The sequence below is a fragment of the Pan paniscus genome, chromosome 7 (genome assembly GCF_029289425.2).
Source record: "Pan paniscus chromosome 7, NHGRI_mPanPan1-v2.0_pri, whole genome shotgun sequence".
Taxonomy (NCBI): Eukaryota; Metazoa; Chordata; class Mammalia; order Primates; family Hominidae; genus Pan; species Pan paniscus.
This window is the reverse complement of record NC_073256.2, coordinates 141154866-141178067: the sequence shown is the minus strand read 5'-3', so window position 1 is coordinate 141178067 and position 23202 is coordinate 141154866. Positions and strand designations below refer to the sequence as shown.

The 23202-nt window shown below is 41.3% G+C and overlaps 2 protein-coding genes across 29 annotated transcripts in view; one reads left to right on the top strand and one right to left on the bottom strand.

The window, feature by feature from the left end:
• Nucleotides 1-23202, bottom strand: part of FAM91A1 (family with sequence similarity 91 member A1) — a 203298-nt gene that overhangs the window by 69697 nt on the left and 110399 nt on the right. For 6 of the 27 annotated variants that reach the window (XM_055116909.2, XM_055116908.2, XM_055116913.2 and 3 more), the window contains one exon: nt 4657-4850. The exons of 19 other annotated variants lie outside the window; for them this stretch is intronic. The gene's annotated coding sequence lies outside the window, so the exon portion shown is untranslated. Of the gene's footprint in view, nt 1-4656; nt 4851-13469; nt 13577-23202 lie in introns of all 27 variants that reach the window. 2 more of the 27 variants (XM_055116916.2, XM_055116933.2) reach the window with 1 other exon arrangement.
• The window catches only part of ANXA13 (annexin A13), a 56978-nt gene continuing 41981 nt past the window's right edge, over nt 8206-23202 (top strand). Inside the window, exons 1-2 of one of the 2 annotated variants that reach the window (XM_055116934.3) lie at nt 8206-8527; nt 9978-10100. In XM_055116934.3, coding sequence (XP_054972909.2) covers nt 8513-8527; nt 9978-10100 — 138 coding nt within the window. In that variant the 5' untranslated portion in view covers nt 8206-8512. The remainder of the gene's footprint in view (nt 8528-9977; nt 10101-23202) is intronic. The other variant, XM_055116935.3, reaches the window with a different exon arrangement.

Sequence of the window (23202 nt, the reverse complement as noted above, 5' to 3'; positions counted from 1 at the left end):
CCTTATCACCTCCAAATGCGCTTTCCAAGGCCCTGCTCCCAGCCTTCTATTCTCTTTCAACATGTTCCACACCACCATATCCACCCCTTCAAGGCTCTGACATCCACCGTATGATGACTCTGATCCAGCTCTTGTCCCAACCTTCTCAGCCAAGGCTCATCCCTCTTCCTCCACCTCCCTCTCAACTCTTCCTTTGGGGCTCTCTGGGCACCTCAGCTTCCATGTGTCTCACCTAGAGCAGCTCCTTCTCTGATTTTCCTGTCCTTGAAGATGCCTACACAAAAATCCCAGTCACTTCAGCTTGAAACCTTGGGTTCCCTTTGACAGCTCCCCCTTGGCCACCATCCTAGTCCAGGCGTTCTCATCAATATTAACTTCTCAACCTCATTTCCAAGTCTCGTCGACTCCTTTTGTCCCCTAAACACACCACACTCCTGATCGCCTCCTCATCATTCCCCCAGGGCATTCACCATTTCCTGTGCTGTCTCCATGATGCCTTCCCTGCACCCCTTTCCAATTCTTGCCACTCCACACATCCCAGGGTAAAGTCCATGCCCCTACGAAGCCTTTCTTATTCCTTTTGGCCACGAAGAATTCTGTTTTTTACCTGTCTGTCTTCTGCCTCATGGTGCCTAGCACAGTGCTGTAACACCCCACACTTAGCAACCAATACCTGTGCATTAATGAATGAGTGCTGGGTTCTGAAATTCTGCAGTGTGGGCCCTAAGCAGTGGCTTATCTCCCCAGAGGCATTAACAGTGGAGCACCCCCCAACCCCCGCCGCCCTCCACCAACCAGCAAAGCTCACAATGACAAAGTCCACAGGGTGGAGCAAGTCAGAAGTGGTAATTGCATGAGTGCGCGAGCAGATATTGAATGTCGGGTACCTGCGGGTCAGCCCAAGAAGATTCACAAAAGGCGTTCCTGGACATGGAAGCTCCAAAGGGAAGGGCACTTTACTCACCTTTTAGTGTCTCTAATGTCAGGTCTTAGCCTCTGGGGTACCATTTCCACCTTCTTCTCCCATCCTCATGAACTCTCTCTCTCTTGTCTCCTTTCTTTCTTTTTTTGCTCTTCTGTAGTGGACATCTCTTTTTTGGCCAGCCTACCATTACATTCACCCTTCTTTTATTAAGGGCACCCCAATTTTCTCTGGTGACAATCCTTCCCCTACTCTCAGTCCACATGGTTTGGGTGGGATTGACTTCTCACACAGCCCTAGAGGAGGACATGAAATCTGGTCCTCACAACCTGCCCCCACCCCAGCTATGGTGACAAGTTCAGAGATGAGGATGAATCCCAACGTGAGCCAGAGAATCACACCAGGTTCTGTATTCAAACTTATGGGGAAAAAAGCTCTCATTTCCTTTTCACTAGTTTTGGAATTTTTAAGGATGAAAACATTGATCCGCAAGCCAATATCTTGCCTTTGAAATGTGGAATCTCTTTGAGAGGGGGGAAAGAAGCACTTGAGAGATGGAGAGAGACAGTGGGTCTCCAGGATATATTTTGAGTAGCTGGATCCAGTTATGCCTGAAGCTAGCGCGTTTTCCAATTATGTGAGCCAAAAATTCAATTGTTTGCTTAAGTTGTTGTGAGTCAAGTTTTCAGTCACTTGCAACCTACCTTCCTAAACCGAAAGTGTTCATGGTAAATGTAGAGATGAAGCCCAACTGCTCTATTTACATAGTACAAAGCCAAGAACTGGACAGAGTGAGTGACTCTGATGTGATCACACACGTAAGTTGTAGCAGAGACCACCCTAAATCCAGGGGGCTTTGCTGTCCCAGGGCTGTGGTTTTTCTGCCACAAAATGCAACATTACATTAAGATGTGGTTTTGCTTATACGGATGTTTCATTTCCCCAACTAGAGCGTAGCATCTAAAAGGGTGGGGTGAGAGCTGTGTCTTGTATTTTTGCTATTCCCTGTAACTCTGCTTAGTGTCTTGTACATGGGAAATGTACAATCAGTATTTGCTAACACACCCATGAGTTTCAGGTGCCATTTTGTTCTATGTTATTTTTGTTTTTGTACATGCAAGATGAAATGTGTGACTTTCAGGGTTTTTACTACTGGAAAAATATAGGAGTATACTTTCAGCGACTCTAATGATTTCCTGCAGATTTCAGTCTTTTCATCTTAGTCAAGCAATAACTTTTATAAAGTAGGCATTATATGAAGACACTGTGGGAATTTGTTAAGCAATAGTCCTGTTTCTGCTCTTAGACATTTATTAACTAATGGGGCGAGGGGAGACTATGCACAAACATGACAGAAATCCTAACATTTTTGCTTTTTCTATGTGGAAGAAAGTACCTGTCCAAAAACCAACTGTAATTTGGGGGTTTTAGCTAAATTACCTTACATAAATAAAATACTATGAATTCTCCCTGCAAAAAGAAAAATCAGGCAAGTGTTCAGCATTTAGAAAATAAACATTTATGTGCTTTTGTTATTTTAATTAATATTGTATGACTATAAGAGAATCTGAATTACTTGTAGTCTTAATATCATATAATATTTTCCCCAAAGTATTTCTAAATAGAAATTTTATTAAATGCAAATTACACAGCATAATGTAGTTGCTGTGATTCTCACAGCAATCAATGAGCTTTTTGCTTTCTGTTTAAGGTGTTTTAGTTTCCTAGGGCTGTCATAACAAAGTGTCACAAACTGGTGGCTTAAGACAACAGAAATCTATTGTCTTACAGTTCTGGAGGAGAGCAGTTGAAAATCAAGGACCAGCCTGAGCAACATAGCAAGACCCCAGTCTTGAACTCCTGATCTCAAATGATCTGCCTGCCTCAGCCTCCCAAAGTGCTGGGATTACAGGTGTGAGCCACCACGCCTGGCCAAGACCCCATTCTCTTTTTTTTTTTTTTTTTTTCTTTTCTTGAGACAGAGTCTCACTCTGTTGCCCAGGCCAGAGTGCAGTGGTGCGATCTCGGCTCACTGCAAGCTCCGCCTCCTGCAAGACCCCAGTCCCTAAAAAAAAATTGTTCGGAAAATTAGCCAGGTGTGGTGATGCACGCCTGTAGTCCCAGCTACTTGTGTGGTGGAGGGCTGAGGCTGGAGGATCACCTGAGCCCAGGGGTTCAAGGCTGCAGTGAGCTATGACTGTACCACTGCACTCCAGCCTGGATGACAGTGAGACTGTCTCAAAAAAAAAAAAAAAAAGTCCAAAATCAAAGTGTTGGCAGGACTGTGCTCCCTCTGAAACCTGCAGGGGAAAAATCTTTCTCTCCTTTTCCTGGCTTCTTGTGGTTGCTGGCAGTCCTTGGCATTCCCTGGCTTGCAGCTGTAGCATGCCCATCTCTGCCTCCATTGCCACATGGCCTTCTCCCTGTGTGCCTGTAACTTCATATCGCATTTCCCCCTTCTTCTACGGACATCCATGAAACCATTCTGTTTTTCACTTTCAGTGCACTATTCAATAAATTACATGAGATATTCAACACTTCATTATAAAATAGGCCTTGCGTTAGATGATTTTGCCCATCTATACACTAATATAAGTGTTCTGAGCATGTTTAAGGTAGGCTAGGCTAAGTGATGACATTCAGTAAATTAGGTGTGTTCAATGCATTTCCAACTTAACGATATTTTCAATTTATGATGAGTTTATCGGATGTAACCCCATTGTATTGTAAGTTTCGGAACATCCTGCAGTATAGAATCTCATCCCACCATTCTTTCTACTAACTAGCAGGTTGATGTTGGGTGAGATATTGTCACTTTCCAGGACCGGAATTTCCTAATCTATAGAATGAAGGAGTTGGTCCAAGTGATTTTTCTCTTCTGGTCGCCCTTGTCCATTTACAGATTCTCCAACTTTCTTTTTTTCTTTCTTTTTTTTTTTTTTTTTTTGAGGTGGAGTCTCGCTCTTTTTGCCCAGGCCGGACTGCAGTGGCGCTATCTCGGCTCACTGCAAGCTCCGCCTCCCGGGTTCACGCCATTCTCCTGCCTCAGCCTCACGAGTAGCTGGGACTACAGGCGCCCGCCACCGCGCCCGGCTAATTTTTTTTTTTTTTTTTTTTTGTATTTTTAGTAGAGACGGGGTTTCACTGTGTTAGCCAGGATGGTCTTGATCTCCTGACCTCGTGATCCACCCGCCTCGGCCTCCCAAAGTGCCGGGATTACAGGCGTGAGCCACCACGCCCGGCCCACATTCTCCATCTTTCATACTTTTCCAGTTGCTGCAATTAAGCTCGTAGCATTGCAACTTCAGATTTTACAGAATTTTAAGACCCGGGAGCACCACAAAAGTTCATAAACTCTTGGTCTGCCGATAGAGCCCATCATAGAAGGAAGGTGAGAGAGGCAGAATGTCTCCCACCTTTCAAGGGGAGTGGGACACCGTTGGCTTGAGGACTGGACAATTCTTTGCTGTGTGGGACTGTCCCATGCAGTGCAGGATTTTTCTTATCCCTAGGCTGGGCTCCAATTCCCACTCCACCACTCATTATGGCCACTCAAATACTCCCACACACATTACCAGCTGCCCTATCGGTGGGCAACATCATGACTTTGAGAACCAAAATCCAAGAGATGTAAAAAGTAGATGTAGCCCAGTTGACTAGAGGAACCTATTACACAGCACCTGTTATAATTTATGATCACTAAATATTTACAACCATACAAAAAGCCCTCCCACCTGTCTTGTGCCTTCTCTTCACCCAGATCGTGTCTTCTCACACTTCCTTCCCAGATAGTTTCCTCCTTCTCCCCTCTGGGCCTCCAAGCATGCATCCTTCCAGAAATGGCCTGAGGTCACAGGAATGTTCCTTCTTTCCCCACTGCTGCTGTTGCTGGTAATTATCCCAGCCACCTTCCTAAGTACCCATCCACCTGAGGAAGGAGAAAAGGAGGGACACTAGGGATAGCACCATCTATGTCAAATCAAAACCTGACTATGGCCAAATCTAAATAATTAATAGGTGTCTACACTGGTAGAGATGTTGAAAAGTAAAAAGACACTCCTGCCTCTCAGCTGTCTATCTTTCACCTGGAGCCATAAACTGTACCTCTTCCTTAACTAGGCATTTCCTGTGCTCAGTAACTCAGCACCCTTGAACAGCACTTATCTCTACAATGAGCATTGCACATCAAATTGCCCTGCCCCTTGTGACCTCTGAGATGTCACTACTCAGGGGTCCCTGAAGGACGTGGTTAATGACACAGAGGTGGAACACAGAGGACGTGGCCTTGGGAAGTCTGGGCTGGCAAAAGGAGACAGAGGATAATAAAACAAAAATTCAACACTAAAGAAAAAATAATAGTGAGTGTTCAAAGCAGTGGTCATTAACCTACATCTTCTTCTCTTCTCCCTCATTCTGCTGTCAATTCCTGGAGGAGAGTTTGTCTTGCCCATCACTATATTTCCACACCAGGCACCCTGTGTGGCACCCAATAGTCTCCAGTCTCAATGACATCTTTTATTTTCTCCAATTCACAAAGCTCTTTCCTATTTTGAGCCTTAGCACAAGCTAAGAACATCCGATTTGGAGCACTTTCTCTTGTTAAATGATGAACTCCTTCTTTTAATTCACAGCTTCAGTGTGAGCTCCTTGAAAAGCCCTTTCTTCATTTAAAGCAAAGTACACACACACACACGTGTGCACACACACACATACTCTTATGTGCACACACACACACACGGGTTACTCTTTATTCTAGCGTCCTGCTTATCTTCTCCATAGCCCATATGACAATTTATAATTATTTATTTGTTTGTTTCTTGTATAGAAATTTGACTGCAAGTTCTAGGAAGGGAAAATCCATATCCATCCTGTCCGTCTTTCCAACAATTAGCACATCCAAGGCACTCAACAGATAATAGTTTAAAGAACAAAATAATAAATATATAAAATCAGAATTTAATAAACCTATACAAAATTTTAATTCTATGTTACATAAGAAATTAGCTTTAAATAAAAGTGGCATCTTAGACCAATAGTGGAAAAGTGCATTATCCAGTAACTGTCTAGGATTGACTGAATAACAAAAACTAAGCTGACTCCCTTTGATATAGTTTGGATGTTTGTCCCCTCCCTATCTCCTGTTGAAATGTAATTCTCAATACTGGATGTTGGACTTGGCAGGAGGTGTTGAATCATGGGGGTGGATCCCTCATTAATGGCTCGGTGCCATCCCTTTGGTGATAGGAGAGCTCTTGCTCTGCGTTCACACATGATCTGGTTGTTGAGAAATGTGTGGCACCTCTGCACTTCCTCTCTTGCTCCTGCTCTTGCCATGAGACATACTGGTTCTCCATCACTTTCCTCCATAATTGTAAGCTCCCTGAGGCCCTCCAGAAAGGAAGCACCATGCTTCCTATACAGCCTGCAGAACCGTATGCCAAAATAAAACCACTTTTCCTTATAAATTACCCAGCCTCCGGTTCTTTCTTTATAGCCATGAAAGAACAGCCTAACACACCCTTCCTTCCTTAATGTATGTCAAAATCAATTCCAGATGAATCAAAGATATAAGCCTTTAAAAATTAAGCCATTAAAAGAACTTGGAGGAACACTTATGCAAGAAGATTTAAGCATCTTAATGCAGAAATGGTTTTTCTAAGCAAGTCAAAGAATAAAAGACTGATATATTTGAATACATCAGAGCTAATACTTTCTTCACATATATACCCTCAAAACAAACAAAGACAAAAGATAACAAACTGGGGAAAAATAATTGTTACACTTCATGAAGGCCTAGATTTTATTATAAATAAAGTGTTTTACAAACAAATAATGAAAATACTAATAACTCAAAAGAAAAATAAAGACCACAAACAAGCATACCACAGAAAAAAATACACAAATGGCTTTAAAGAAATGGGATATACAATTTCCAGGATATCAAATGAAAGAAATGTAAATTTAATAAAACACCATGTTTTTATCTTTGAATTGGCAGAAATGACAAAGTTTGACAATATTTAGTGTTAGCCAATATGTAGGGAAAATCACACTGGTATATTCATATAGTGGGAGTGAAATTTTCATTTTTTTAAAGTAAGCCTCATGGATCAGCTGGTCTTTAAGAGTGGTCCAGCATTTTATGTCAGTGTGGAGGACAACTTGGCAACAGCTATCAGAATTTTCAGTGCACATAGTCTTTAGCCAGCAACTCTATTCTAAGATTTTATTCTACAGATAAGAAAGCACAACAAAGATGTGTATGAGATATTCATGCAAAAGATCAAAAACAATCTAAATGACCTTCAACGGTGGACTGACGAAGTAAGGTTTGGTTCATATCCATAACAGTTGACTACATAGCCACTGAAAAAGAAATGTGCCAGTGTCATATATCTCTTTAGTATATGAAATATACACTATATTAAGTGAAATAAGCAAGGCACAAAAAGACAAATATCACATGTTCTCCCTTATAACAAATATCACATGTTCTCCCTTATATGTGGGAGCTAAAAAATTGATCACATGAAGGTAGAGAGTGGATAGATGGAGAAAAGAGACTGGAAAGGGTGAGTTGTGGGGGAAGAGGAGAAGTGGGTTAAAGGGTACAAACACACACTAAGATGGAAGGAATAAATTCAATGTTGGATAGTAGAGTACGGTGGCTGTACTCAACAGAAATCTATTGTACTCAGGCAAACACTCTCAATACCCTGACTTGATCACTACTCATTATATGCATGTAACAAAATGTCTTATGTACCACATAAGTTTGTACAAATAAAAAAAGAAACATGTTGTAATAATCTCAGAAAAAAAAAGGAAAGACAAGAAATATGCAAGGCATGGAACAGAATACATTGTACAAACCCATTTGGTGAGGAAGAAAAGACAAGTTGGATCAAGATAAACAGAAAGGTAGGTAACTAGACAGACAGACCGACGGACATAGCTGAATATGCATGGATCACTTCAGGAAGGACTCACAGAAAACCTCTGGGGGAAGGCAAAAGGAAGTCAGTAGGCCGACTTTTCACGGGACCTTTATGTATTATTAGAAACAAATTTACCATCTGCACATATTACTTTTTAAATTCAAAACTCAGTAAAATTTTTTAAATGATCTAGTGTAATGCAATGTAGCCTTCGAAAAATTCTCTGTAATAATAATAACAATGTTAGTAAAAAATAGTAATATTTTTCTATTTGGTTAATGCTTTCATTATTAAAAGGCATAATATTTTAAATGAACACCAGAATATGAAAGAATAACTCAACAATTCAGAAGTGAGGCAGGTTTAGTCTTTTAGGTGGGAAGAAGCTATTCAACTTTAAAGGCCTAAACTTTATTTATTAAGAAGTATATTATTTTAAAAACATGGGTACCAAGGAAACCTGGGCAGTCTAAGTTTATCTGTAGCTAGAGCCACTCCCTACCCATCCCCAACAATGTATTCAAATTCAGTGCCAAAAGTTACTTATTAAACACAAGAGATATTATGTCCGGGGGAAAACTGTTGTAAACTTTGCCTGTAGGAGGACTGATCTCTTAATGAAATACGGAAAAACCATCTCAGAAAAAGGAAAATGGGCAATCGTCATGTAAGTACTCATTGCCTTTGGGAATTGGTTTTAATTTTGGTTAGCATGTGGAAGAATTTAAACTATAAAATCATGACTGATACTTGTATACTTTATCACTATGGTTACCCTTTAATATTGGTTTTAGCAACAGCATACCATGCTTTTAAAATGCATTGAGGCCGGGTGCGGTGGCTCATGCCTGTACTCCCAGCACTTTGCAAGGCCAGAGTGGGTGGATTACTTGAGGTCAGGAGTTTGAGGTCAGCCTGGCCAACATGGTGAAACACTGTCTCTACTAAAAAAATTAAAAAAAAAAAAAAGGTTAGCTAGGTGTGGTGGAACATGCCTGTAGTCCCAGCTACTCAGGAGGCTGAGGCAGGAGAATCATTTGAACCTGGGAGGCGGAGGTTGCAATAAGCCGAGATTGCACCACTGCACTCCAACCTGGACTACAAGAGTGAAACTCCGTCTCAAAAAAAAAAAAAAAAAAAAAAAAAAGCACTGGGGATATATTATTCCCTTATTGGCCAAAAATCTTTTAAGAGGGGCTAAAGAGAAAGAAGTATGTAAAATAAGGCAGTAAATAGTGCCTTGCAGAGAGCAAATGGTTAATATGTATCTGTAGAATGTATAACTAAAGCTGTTAGTTTGTAGCAAATTTGTATAAAACTTCATAAACTAAGCCCATTCAGAGTTATGTGGGAAAGATAGGTTCATGTTGCAAATATTAATAGACCAAGGTAAATACTCATGTAAGTCCACACAACTTGGATTGCAAGGTGAAAATATTCCATTATTATTTCTAAACATCCACATATTTGCAAATATCCATGGAATGGACTTAATATTTTACATTTCTTTTGAAATGTTTAGGCTCCTGAATAGTGTGTCTATAAATAGTTAATGACTAAAAACTGACTAAAACACTACCTTTTGGAACCAACTACACACAGGACAGATCAGAGTTGAATCTTGAATATTTTTTACATTGAAGTATATCTAAAGCTATTCCAATACAAATCTTAATAAGGTTTTGTGTACCTGCTGTAAATTTCCACAGCAAGAATGATATATTTCATGCACACTATGAGCAGAGAATAAAACTCCAAAACTTTCTGTAAACTGTTACTTTGTCTATAAGGTTTTTCCTTCGCTATATATTCAAGCTGCACTCAGATGTTTACAAACTTACAAATATATTCTTAGGAAAGGCATTGTTTTTCAAATCATCTACAAATAGCATTTTCATACCAGCAGAGATTATGAGCCATCCGTTCAGTGTATCTTTCAGAGAAACTGAAGCCTATTTTTCAAATATTTCTGATAGATGCAGAGGACCCCAGGAATAATCAATGGACCCTGCATTCACAGCTTAGGAGGATAATTTTGTCTTTTGAAAGTCAACCTAGGGAGCAGCTGGCCTTTAGGAGTGGACCAGCATTTTTATGTATTTTTTTTTAATCCTCAGAGCCAGTCGTACACCCTCTCAGAAGGCAGTCAACAGTTGCCTAAAGGGGACTCCCAACCCTCGACAGTCGTGCAGACTCTCAGCCACCCATCACGGAATGGAGAGCCAGAGGCCCCACAGCCTGTAAGCACTTTATTTTCCCCCCAAATCATAGGTATGACCCCTGCTCTGTCATGGGGCCAATATGAGCCCCCAGTGATCTGTCATGTTGGACCCTCCACCAGCCACCAGCCATCATCAGGTGTGACTTCCAAGCAGGGAAATCTTCCCCTGCAAAAAGTTTGTTACTGTATTTACAGGTAATGTAAAAATGAACTCTTCTAGGGGCTTAGTTTCTGTTCCCAACAGTGTCTCATTAACAACTCCTTGAAATCAAGCACATGAGGCTACACCAGGACCACTATGACATTTCAGAAAATAGTAAAGGAACTCAACATGTGCACAAAGAATGAATACATGTAAAAAAGTAAATACAAAATCTTTTTAAAGAACAAAAAACTATCCCAGTAATGGCTTAACTTATTTGCATTAGAAAGTTACTTGAATATGTACAAACAAAACTAGAATGCAGGTGGTTTTGAAACAGCTACACAACCAAAACAAATATATAAATTAAATGATAATGTTATAAGTCAATGCTGTTTAAATGTATGTCATCAACATAGTGTAATAGACAATGTTATTTTGTTGAGATTCAATAGCTGTGCTCAACATGAAATGGTCCCAATGGCTATAATGCTGGGTTTTTTTTTTTTTTTGAGTTTTACTTGGTTTTTGTTTTGGTTTGGTTTGTTTTCTGAATCTCAGCAAATCTAAAATATGATGTGGTATGTGACTTCTGAGTTCTTTTATCATATTTCTCTATTGAACCTACTGAGACACTTTTGTTTGTAAGCCTCCTTGTAATGCCGTGGGACCTTCTCTCGGCTTACACACATGGTGTTTCTATTAAATCTCCCTCTGTTCACTCTTCTTTCATCATTAGCCTGCAATAATTGAAGTATGGCTGTTTGGCATATAAACAATCGTAAATACAAACACAAATGCAGACATTTAAATCATGAGCCAGGACTTGGTCATCTTGATGATCTAGGATGCTTTATATTAATTTTTAAGTTATTATCAGCATGAAATTCTAAAGACTCCTAGAAAAGTTTTTATTCCCCCAAGAATATGTCCACAGACCAGGGCCCATAGATAATTGACAACTATTATTGCAGAGCCAGTAGAATATTGGCCAGGAAATTGCATTTTTCAAGGTACTATCATCTGAAATCCTAACCAATCCTGAAACGAAAATTACTTTTGTGCTAGCCTCAATTCTTTTGCCACTATTAATGTTTTTTTGAACCAAAGACCTAGTGTTTGTAACTAACCTATGTGGAGCAGCAGTAACCAAGATACTGGGTCATTATCATTCGCCAAATCACACAATGTTCAAAGAATTTCCTTATCCTGGAGGACATGTCCTTGTGTCCAGTGAGCTTTGCAGATAGAGTGTACACAGAGAGAAAGATCAGATCAGTGGAAAAATCTGCTTAGGTTTAGCTAGATGACTCTTCTATTGTCTGGGTTTTCACAAGAATCACTATCTAGGGAAAAATACAGAAGTGAGATCAATATTAAGATTACTTTACCACGGGAGTGTGGCTATAGGATATGTGCAGAATGACAGAGGGAGGGAGACCTAGTAGAGCCATTGATAAATGTGGAAATAATCACAAACTCAAATGGACTCATGATTTCTGGGAAATTACTTGCAAGGCTAATGAACAGGCAATAGAAAGGACTACAGCCCTGCTACTCAAAGTATGGTCCCTGGATTTGTAGCAGCATCCACATTGCGTGGGCACTTGTTAGAAATGCAGATGCTCAGCCCACTCAGATCTATTGAATCATAGTCTGCATTTTAACAGACTCTTCAAGTGATTTTCAGGCACATTAAAATCTTAGAAGCACTGGACTATGGAACGCATTGTCAAACTTGCCTGCATTGAGATCACCTGAGGAGTTCTAAAAGCCACCGATGCCTGGGTCCCAGCCCTAGAGTCTGAATTAATTGGTCTGGTGGTTGTCCTGCGCATCAGGGTTTGTAAGTGCTTCCCAGGTGGCTCTAATGTGCAGCAGAGTTTGAGAAACACTGGACTGTAGAATATGGCTAACCTTACAAGAAGAGCTCTGCACACTGGGGACAAAGGCAGATGGTCATTGCACATGCTCCTAACTGAAAACCGATTTGTAAATGTTAGAACATCTGTTCAGTGGTCTGCCACGTTGTTTGTGAACATGTCAAGTTTATGACTTGCTTGTGCCAATATTTAGCCAACATAAATATTGTCTCCAGTGGAGAACAGTTTGGGACTTGTGGCAGGTGAACACCAGGCAAGCTCAGATGAAGGTGGACCAAGAACATCCAAAAGCTGCATGACAAGTGGGGAAATAGATCCAGATTCCTGAGAAAAGAAGACAGGCTCTGGAGGCAGGTGAAATATGGCTGAGAATTTGAAATTAAAATAAGTATGGTCTTAACCAAGGGTGTGCATTAAACTGTGATCCCAAATCCAGAAGACCCATGATCAAGCCCTAGCAGAAAGCAGTCTAGATCATTTCAAAAGACTTAAATAAATATATAAGATCCTTATTTATTTATTTATTTAAGATCGTCTTAAATAAATAAGATTAGGAAATATTACTTTTTTTTTGAGACAGGGTCTTGCTCTGTTGCCCAGGCTGGAGTGCAGTGGCACAATTATGGCTCACTGCAGCCTCAACCTCCCTGGTTCAAGCAATCCTTTTACCTCAGACCTCCAAGTAGGTGGGACTACAGGCATGTGCCATCATGCCCAGCTAATTTTTTTAAAGACAGGTCATCCTATGTTGCCCAGGCTGGTCCCAAACTCCTGGGCTCAAGCGATCCTCCCACCTCAGCCTCCCAAAGTTCTGGGATTACAGGTGTGAGCCACTGCACTTGACCTCAGGAAATCTATTATCCCAGAAAGTTAGTCCTTCAGAATGCCACTGCAAAAGTGTAGGAGGAAGTGAAAAGGGCCTTTGATGTCAAAGCATGACATGCACCAATGCATACCTTCTTCATTTAAAGACAAGTCTCTGAAGGGTAGCTACATTTTAGGTACAATTATGCAATCTTGGCCTTTTGGATATTTTGTCTATGGTGGATACAAAAAAAAAAAAACAAACCAGCCATTGTAAGGAGGTGGTAAGAAGTCGGCAGAGGACAGATACACTGATAGAAGGAAGAACATGTTAAATGAAACCTCAACACAAGAATTCTAGAGCCGTGGGAGTCTGGGGCCACTTGGTGCAGGGGAGAGAATCCTGCATGTCCCAGCAGCGTGAGCCCACCTCCCAGTGCTACAGCCACAGCAACAGGAACCAAAACTAAAACTCCCAGTGGTGATGGTTGTAACTGGAAGTTTAAACGAGACCTTCTGAAATGTTAATGATAATAACTGACATTTATAAAGTGCTTACTAGACTGTGAGCTGTTTTGAGGGTGTGAACAGTGACCCTGGAAGTTTGAGTCCTTCACGCCACCAAGCACTTCACATGTGTTACGTCATTTGGTCTTCACAACAATCCTATCAGGGAGATACTATTATTAGTCCCCTTTTAAATATGGGGAAAGTAAGGCAAAGAGAGTTTAGGTAAATTGTTCCTAGTTGGACAGCTAGTAAGAGGTCAAGCACAGATTTGGATTTAGGCACAAATTTTTAACACTATGCCTTGGGTTCAATAAAGCTTCTTTTTACGCCAAATAGAAGATTAACCTATTGGGATTTCTGAAACTGTTGAACTGAATCATCACCTCGTCATCTCTTTAGCCCCTTCCCTGAGCTTTCTCCATCCCCTGCCCCCCAAGCTGGATTGGATGCTCTTCCTTAAGGCTTCCATAGTTCTCTCTGCATAACTATTACTCCACTCCCATGTGGTTTTAGAACCATCTGGGTTTTTTGTTTTTGTTTTGTGTTTTGAGACAGGATCTCGCTCTGTTGCAAAGGCTGGAGTGCAGTGTCACAATCACTGCTCACTGCAGCCTCAGCCTCTCGGGGTTCTCCTACCTCAGCACCCCCATACCCCCAAGTAGCTGGGACCACAGGCGAGCATGACAACGCCCAGCTACTTTTTAATTTTTTGTAGAGATGGGGGGTCTTCCTATGTTGCTCAGGCTGGTCTAGAACTCTGGGGCTCAAGAATCCTCCAACCTCAGCCTCCCAAAGTGCTGGGATTACAGGTGCGAGCCACTGCGCCCAACAGAACCACCTGTTTTGTATACCTGCCTCACACTGGACTGATGGTTTCCTGAAGGTAGAATTGTATTTTGTTCACCTATATATCCCCATCACCAACACAATGCCTGCAGCATGGTAGATGCTTAATAAAATTTGGATAAATTCATCAATGCATTCATTACATTTTCTAAATAAATCTTAAACAAATCAGTGTTTTGCCCAGTTGGAGTTCAAATTCTTATATCTATTTACATTCCCAGACCAATTCATGTGCAAGGCCCTAGCGTCTGTATATTTTTAAACTCCCCAAATGATTCTAATGTATCCAAAGTTGAGAGCCGTGAGTCTAACGTCAGGTATTCTAGTGCAGTAGTTTTCAAATGAGGTCTCCCAGGCCTGCATCATTGGTATAATCCAGGATCTTGTTAGGAATGCAAATTCTGGAGCCCCACCCCAGATCTACAGAATCAAAAACTCTGGAGATGGGATCCAGCAATCTGCATCTGAACAAGCCTTCCACGTGAAACTGATATGTGCTCAAGTTTGAGAATGACAGTTGAAGCATAAGCCTTTCCCATGCCCAGGCTGGGGCTGTGCCTCAGCATTGGCTATGGGGAACTCCCACCATTCAACCTACAGAGATGCCCAGATGATGGCATTGAAACCCGGGTTAGCACCACACCTTCCTCCCCAGGCTTCTCACCCTGAATGCAGCCTGTAGAACTCCCCCATTCTGCTCCTTTCCCCACCCCACCCAGGCTTCCCTCTCTCCCTGCTGCCATGTAAGATGTGACTTTGCTCCTCCTTCACCTTCTGCCATAACTGTGAAGCCTCCCCAACCATGTGGAACTGTGAGTCCATGAAACTTCTTTCCTTTATAAATTACCCAGTCTGGGGTATGTCTTTATTAGCAGCATGAAAATGAGCTAATACAGACAGCAATAATTGGATTTAGGAAATACTCTAAATCCAGGATGATTTCATTTTGAGATCCTTAACTAATTACATCTACAAAGACTCTCTTTCCAAATAAGGTGAATTCTGTGGCTGTGAGTAGACATGAGTTGGGTGAGGGGGTGGGGGTGATACTGTTCAACCTACGACACTAAGGAAATTAGATTTTATTTCCTTAGGCTAGCAGTGATTTTAAACTTCAGCACATTAGAGTTCCTTGGAAGGCTTTCTTAAATGGAGAGTTGGGTCCAACCCCCAGAATGTTGATTCAGTAAATCTAAGGTGGAGCCCGAGAGTCTGCATTTCTGAGTTCCCTGGTGATGTTGGTACTGCTGGTCTAGGAACTACACTTTGAGAACTGCTGCCTTAGGCATAAGGAAGCCCAAGTCAGAATCAGACAAGGGAGTAACAACTTGAGTGCTGCTTTTAGCTAGACCATGCTGGAAGCTAGTGGAGAAGGGCTTGGAGAGAAACATGACCAGAGGCAAGTCAAGCACTTGGGAAGCAGTGGCCCTGAGAGAAATGAAGACCCTCTGCCACCCTCCGCCCTCATCGGCTAAAATAGCAACAATGGAATTGGGGAGAAGGTAGATCTGAGTCAAACGAACATAACTTGCTAAGTGGATGTGGGAGGTGAGGGAAAGGAAGATGACAGAGTGATTCCAGGTGTCTTGTCTAGTTTGTGCACAGGTGGATGGTGGCACATCCCAGGGATGTAAGGCAATGACAGATTGAATTTGGTTTGGGGATCTATAGAGTTTGAGATATCTTTGCGAAGTATGAGTTCACAGTTGTTTTTGTTTGTTTGTTGGACAATTAGTATGTGTTTGATCGAAAGTAGCACACCACAGGACCCACTTTGGCTTAAATAACAAAGACATTTAATTGTCAATTCTAACAGGAGCTCTGAATTAAGCTGATTCCAGTGTTGGTTCAGCAGTTCAGTACATCATTAGGGACCCAAGCTATGTCTGCCTTTCTGTCAGACATACTCTGGATGTATTAGCAATGTCTCCCCGCCTAGGTGCAAGATAATTGTCATGTGTTCAAGTTAATGATCTCTCAAGATAGTCACAAGCAAGAAGGAAGCAGATACAGGGAAAAAATACCTTCTTCCTTATGTACAACTCCCCTATCAGGGAGGAAAATCTTTCTGCAAAGCTCCAAGCAGCAGACATCCCTTTCTATCTCACTGGCCAGAACTGGTCAAAAGCCCAACCCAAGACTGGCAAAGAGGAAGAGGAGAGCCTTGAATCATAATTCATCCCTGAGGCTGAACAAATCATCTTCTCAGTTCTCTCTCTCTTCTTTCTATGTGTTGGCCTCTTTCTCTCCTACTGAAAATAAGCTTTTTGTTTTCCTGGTATGGGAAGCAAAAGGGGCTGGTGAGAGGGAGGCATGGCCATAGATAGTTCAGGCACCAAGAGAACTCCATGGCCTCACATAGCTCCAGATTAGCAGCCTCAAGGAAAATCTCTTCTTTCTCTAAGTATCGATAAGATGTCAGGGAAGAATTCCAGTTGGCTTGGGTCATGGACCTACCCTGTGAATAATCATAGTAAGTAAGGTTGGCCTTATCTTTATCATCACCGCTTTCTTATAACTATTATATTTATTAATATACTACTGCTATTACTACTACCACTACTGATACTAATACTACTAGATGGACTGAAATAGAAAGAGGATGCAAACTTGAAAATCAGATAGAAAGGGAGAAAATAATTCTCTTTCCAAATAATGGGGACTTGGATGGTTGTAGTAGGAATGAAGAGGAAGATAAAATGTTAAAGATAATTTTAAAGAAATAATAGACTAAAAATTAATTAATTAACTAAAAGAATTAATTTTTTTGGATCCAATGCATAAACTCTTCTACCAAGGGAAAGAATAATATTCATTGTTTTGATGCTGATTGAGACAGAAATTTGCTCAAAGCAAATTTAGCTATTTTACCTTGTTTCCTTTTCAGCAAATCAGAACTTGTCCACATACTGTTGACTGCATCCTGCTACACAGCACATTTGATGCCATGAAGGCCCCGCTCAGCCCCCAATATTCTCACTTTTCAATTCCATCTGCCCACTTATCATTGACTCTTGAGGATTCCAGAGTACACTTGCTACCTTTTTTCCTGCAAGTAATGAATCCCATGTTCATACTCTCATTGAATTGGCAAAAGACGACCTTTGGCAATATAAGAAGGAAATGGATCATTCTTTTCTAATGAGAAACGTGCTTCATTTTTCATAACTCCTGAAAGCATGGTTCCTTTCACGGTTGAGAAATAGCCATCATCTCCCCACAACCACTTTATCCTCCAAGTTCTCTTTTGTTGATGCAATACAGTGGTAATTGGATATCTGGAAGTTTAGCACTCTTCAGAGGTCTCCAACTCCCCAAACAATCTGTGGACAACCTCAAAGCAGACAGTCATTTTCCCCAGGACACAAAATCTTGTTTCCAGATAATGAATGCTATTCTGCCTCTACTAGAAACTCCAAGTTCTCCAGCCCAACACAGCACTCAAGGGCCCCTAAGAATGAGTCAACAGAGAGATGTCACTTGGGCACGTCGCCCTGCCGGCGTAGGCTGGGATGTTCACAACAATCTTGATGCAGACAAAGAAGCAGGAGGTGACAACAGGTTTCTCACTTTGAACTGATCTCAGCTCACACCTTCCTCCTAGTTACCTTATCTCAGCACTCATCTTTCAGATTTGTCATCTGGGTTTCTTTGCAAAAAAAATTAAAGAAAGTGAGACATCATGGTCCATTTCTATTCTTCCCTTTTAAGTTAGCACAGCAATTTGCCCTTGGTGACTGGAGGCCTTGCTTTAGTCAGTACCTGTGTGCCGTTTACCACCAGAGGCTTGGCCTTCTCCACACTTTTTAAAGAGACCCGTTGACAGAATCATTACAACCATTCAGCCAGGGTTGTGGACCCTTGGCACATTAGTCCTTGGCACTGCTGACATTTGGGCCCAGGTAATTATTTGTGTGTGTGTGGGCGGGGGGAGGGGGGCTGTCTGTTCTGTGCATTACTGAAGGATGTTTAGCAGAATCCTGGCCTCTATCACTAGATATTCCAGTAATACTCCCCTACTCGTGCCAACTGAAAATGTCTCCAGACATTGCCAATTGTCTCCTGGGAGACAAAAATCGCTCCTGGTTTATTGAGAACCACCGCTTAAATGGGAAAACAAGGCTCCAGGGCAGATGTCCTCAGAATGTCTTTATGTCACTGAATCTCCACCAGAAATCACCATTCCTGGCCTTCTGGCCCAGGCATGTCCCTACACTGATTTCTTCTCTTATAACAGAGAAAAGTCAGCTTCTCTTAAAGATTGACCCTTATCCTCCTGTTGATGACAGCAGCAGCCAAGAGGCAGCAGTTTTTCTCAAAACTGTTAGCCCATGAGTAACAACTTCTTCTTTTTTAAAAATTCTTTATTTCTGTAGGTTTTGGGGGAACAGGTGGTATTTGGTTACATGAGTAAGTTCTTCAGTGGTCATTTGTGAGATTTTGGTGCACCCATCACCCGAGCAGTATACACTGAACCCTATTTGTAGTTTTTTATTCCTTACCCTCTCCCACCCTTTCCCCCAAGTCCCAAAAATCCATTGTATCATTCTTATGCCTTTCCGTCCTCATAGCTTAGCTCCCACTTATGAGTGAGAACATATGATGTTTGGTTTTCTGTTCCTGAGTTACTTCACTTAGAATAGTATTCTCCGATCCCATCCAGGTTGCTGCAAATGCCATTAATTCATTCCTTTTTATGGATGAGTAGTAGTCTATTGTATATATATACCACAGCTTCTTTATCCACTCATTGATTCATGGGCATTTGGGTTGGTTCCACACTTTTACAATCGCAAATTGTGCTGCTATTAATATGCATGTGCAAGTATCTTTTTCATATAATGACTCCTTTTCCTCTAGGTAGATACCCAGTAGTGAGATTGCTGGATCAAATAGTAGTTCTTACACCAGAGTGAGAAGGGTTTCACTGCAGAAACCCTCAGTAAAAAGGCTGCTGGGCTGCTGGGCTGCTGGATTTCCTGCCTAGATGAGCAGTGCTCCCCTGGAAAGACACAGGCTGGAAACTTCAGGAGCTGATTGGCTCACCTCTCCTCTGTTTGGGTGTAGCCCCCAAAAGGGCTACCCCACTTGGACTCCCTATACCACAGCTCAGTGCATGGCAGGATGCCCACATTGTTTACACTCCTGAGGATACCATCAGTACCTTCAGGTACAATGGTGCCCACCAGTTTAAGGCACAACATATTGAAGGGCCTTCAAGTCAGGTCTCCTAACTCCTACCCAGCCCTGCAGTCACCTTTGATAAGGAAATATCACATCAACACATGTAACCCAGACGGCATAGCCTAAGGAAGCTTGTCTTTCTGCAAAATGACCTAACTATACCAATCTTCATTAAAAGGTGCTGAAATGCCAACATGGAAGCAATCCCAAATGTAATAGAAAGGTCATGTTTTAATCTAAAGAACTGAACTCATTTTTCAGAACATACAGTCAACATATGCAAGCAAATCATGTTGAGCTGTGATCCAAATGGATGTTTTTCTAGTTTTAGTTTTAGTTGTTAAATGATACAAATATTTCTGCCCCTTTAGAGTGATAGCCAAACACTTAGTCATCATGTAAGTCACTGTAATACTGCATCTTGGAAAGGAGGTATCAACAGCAATGAACAACTCTGTAACATTCTAGCACCCTACTAAGGTGGGCAGAGCTCAAGTTTCCTAACACACTTTCCCAACAGCTCTCTGATCAACCCCCGCAGATTAATAAACTTCTAATGTGGGAAGAGGTTCTAGGCATGAAGGAATTGGCTTGCTTTTAGTCGGTGTGAAATCCTGGAGAATCCTAATGAAAACAGCAATAACTACATGATGAAATACCAGATATTCGTATTCAAACTGTGCTTAAATATACCCAACAGGGTATACTGCCAAATATATTTTTTTCTGTTGGGTAGTTTTACGACTTAATGAAACCAATATGTCACTAATCACCCAAGATTCATGCTTCAGATGTGAATGGCCCCTCTATTTTGTTTCAAATTGCTCATCAATCTCTAATAACCATGTCTGTGGAAATGTCACCAAGATATTTTCTGGCTCTGAATTCATGAATGTTAAAAGTACAATAATTTGCATTCATACTAACTGGCTTCAAAGTGCAAATGAGTAACCGGTTAGAGGTAAAAGAACATTGTTCTGAGAAAGATAGGAGATGGATGTTTCCATAAGGTGACCCTGAGCAGGTGACTTAACAACCAGGCTTCAGTTTCTTTATTTGTAAATGAGGGGTTGGATACATTCAATGTCTCCCAAACTTCAGATTTAAGTACAACCTTCATGATTGTTGCCAAATATATGGGTTACCTCTTCTACTAATTATTCTATTAATTATTTTTAAATACGCACTTTTTAATATAAATTAATCTTAAAAGGAAATTTTATACTGATACCATAAATGGAAAATTAATATCAGTTGACATAAATATAGATAACTAAATGAAAGCAAAAAGAATGTATTAAATTCTAACTAAATTTGATGTTGCCAGCTGAAGGGTAAGGTCCTATCCTCTGACTAAAAAAGGACCTGTTTACATGGTCTACATGGGATACAGTGGGAGTCCACAAAGTAAATAATGAGGCTTTGTGGGCCACAGAACCTCTGGTGCAAGTAGGTAACTCTGCCATTGTAGCGTGAAAGAAGCCATAGGCCAAATGTAAATGAATGGGTTGGCTGTGTTCCAACAAAACTTTATTTACAAAAATAAGTAATGGGCCAGATATGGTCCTCAGTCTGCAGTTTGCCAACCCCTGGATTAGACGAGTGTGAAAGATCCACTATCACTAAGCAAAGACTTAATCAGAAGAGTTGGGAGAGAATTTTAAAAAGAGTTCCTTTCCTAGTTGGAGGTCCAATGGCTTTAATGCTTTCAGTGTTCCATGTCACCCATTTGGAAAAACCTGGGTTCAATTTTCACTTTAAGATTTCATGCTAAACCTCTTCCCTTTATCTTTAGCATCTTGGATAAGGTCAAGGATTTCTTTCTTGTGTAAACCTTCAGCACGTTTCTAAGTTGTCTTCCTCCTTTACCGGGATATCAACAGCGGAAGTTTCTAATTTTTCTCAGACTAACGGTTCTCAACCCTGGCTGCTTGTTAGAATTGTCTGGGGAGTTTTAGAAATATTTATACCTGATATATCCCTGTACCTCAGAGATTCTGATTTCATAGGATCAGACTGGGATCCCAAATGATTTTGAGTGCAATCAGGGTTGAAAGGCTACTAATCTATATCTTGGCCAGGTCACTTTCCTCAGAGTCCATTATTTTCTCCATTTGGTATTAAATTCTAAGAGCCCCAAACTCTATTTAGCTCAAACTGTTTCACACCCGAAGGTCTTAGGACTTCACTTTCATTTGTGATTCCTGTTATTTCTCCAACTGAGGTCTGATTGAGCCCTCCCAGACACCTTGGTTAAATTTACTGTTCCTCTTTTCATTCTCTCTGCTTCATCACCTTGGAAAGCTTGACACTATTCTCAGCTCAAGATTTCTATCCAGATAAGTTTCCTGTTCCATTCTTCTGTCCCTACTACTGCCACTGACTCTGACATTAATACAAACTGGGAGCAAGACCAGGATGCAAAGAAAAGGCATTCAGTGTATTCTGTAACATACAAAGGAAGAAGATTCTTCCTCCCATGGAAAAGAAGATAACATTTACCAAGTACCTACAATGTGTCAAGCATTGTGCTAGGTGCTGGGGATATGAGAGTGAACATGACATAACCTAGCCTCCAAAAGTCTTACAGTCTAGGGAAGGAAATAGACTAATAAAAAAGTATGATAATGTATCTGTAAAAAGATCTGATAGAAGACTCTAGAGTGGAGGGTAGAACAAAAGAGTCAGTGGTGTGCTAGAATATGTCTCACCACCAGCTCTCTAGGAGAAAACAAAAGCCTAATTTGTGGTGCTTGCCAATTTCTGTGGTGTAAATACTTTCACCGTGACTGATTTCAGGTTACCAGCATGATCTCGCCAAGCAGAGTTGGGAAGAGATCACACAATTTGTTCTTGCCAGCTTGCAAAGTCAGCTCCAGCTAGCAGGGCCAACCATCCTGGTTTACCTGGAACTGTCCCAGTTTTAGCACTTAAAGACCCACATTCCAGGGAACCCCTATGTCCTGGGCAATCAAACAGTTTAGCTTCAGGACACCACTGGAAGAATTCGATTCTTCCCAAGAGGATCAGGAATGGTTTCAAAAAGGGGAGGCTTCAGCTTATTTGCTTAAGTAGAAACATTCTCCACTGTTGCCAATGGAATCAATGGCTCTGTGCTGTCAATCTCAAGTTTCTTTGGTCCTCCGAGGACTCAGGAAGTTGCAGGGAGGAATCCACTTGCAGCATCCCCCCTTTTTCCTCCCCCTGCCTCCCACTGATGGGCCCCTTGGGAATCAAACAACTCAGCAATCCATTTGCATAGATTCTGTCAAGCAGGGAGAAGTGATATTTTACCTATAAATATATTTGGCAATTTATCCAGCTGGAAAGCAGGCACCCATCAGAAGTAAGCATATTGGAAACCTTGGCCATCCCACTGGCTTCGTGTCTTTTCAGTCTTCAAAATGTGTCTGCTAAAATTCAGCCCCCTCGTACACTGTAGTCTTTTAGCTATGATCCCTCCTCTACTTGAAGGGAAAGATACTTTAGGAAAGGGAGAACTGGAAGATTGGGTGTGAAATGAGGAGGGAAGGAGAAGGAAGAAGCTTCCTAACAGCCTTTGAAGGGCAGAAGGGCCACTTCCTCCCCTGCCAGCCCTGAGTCATCATAATGAAACCTCCCTGTCCAGCGCTCTGACATTGTCTTATTTAATCTTCCTGAGATTCTTCAGGGTGGGCAGGTATTAGTCCCATTTTACAAATGAGAGGCAGAAAACATGATTCTATTAGCATCGGAAGGAATATTGGGAGCAG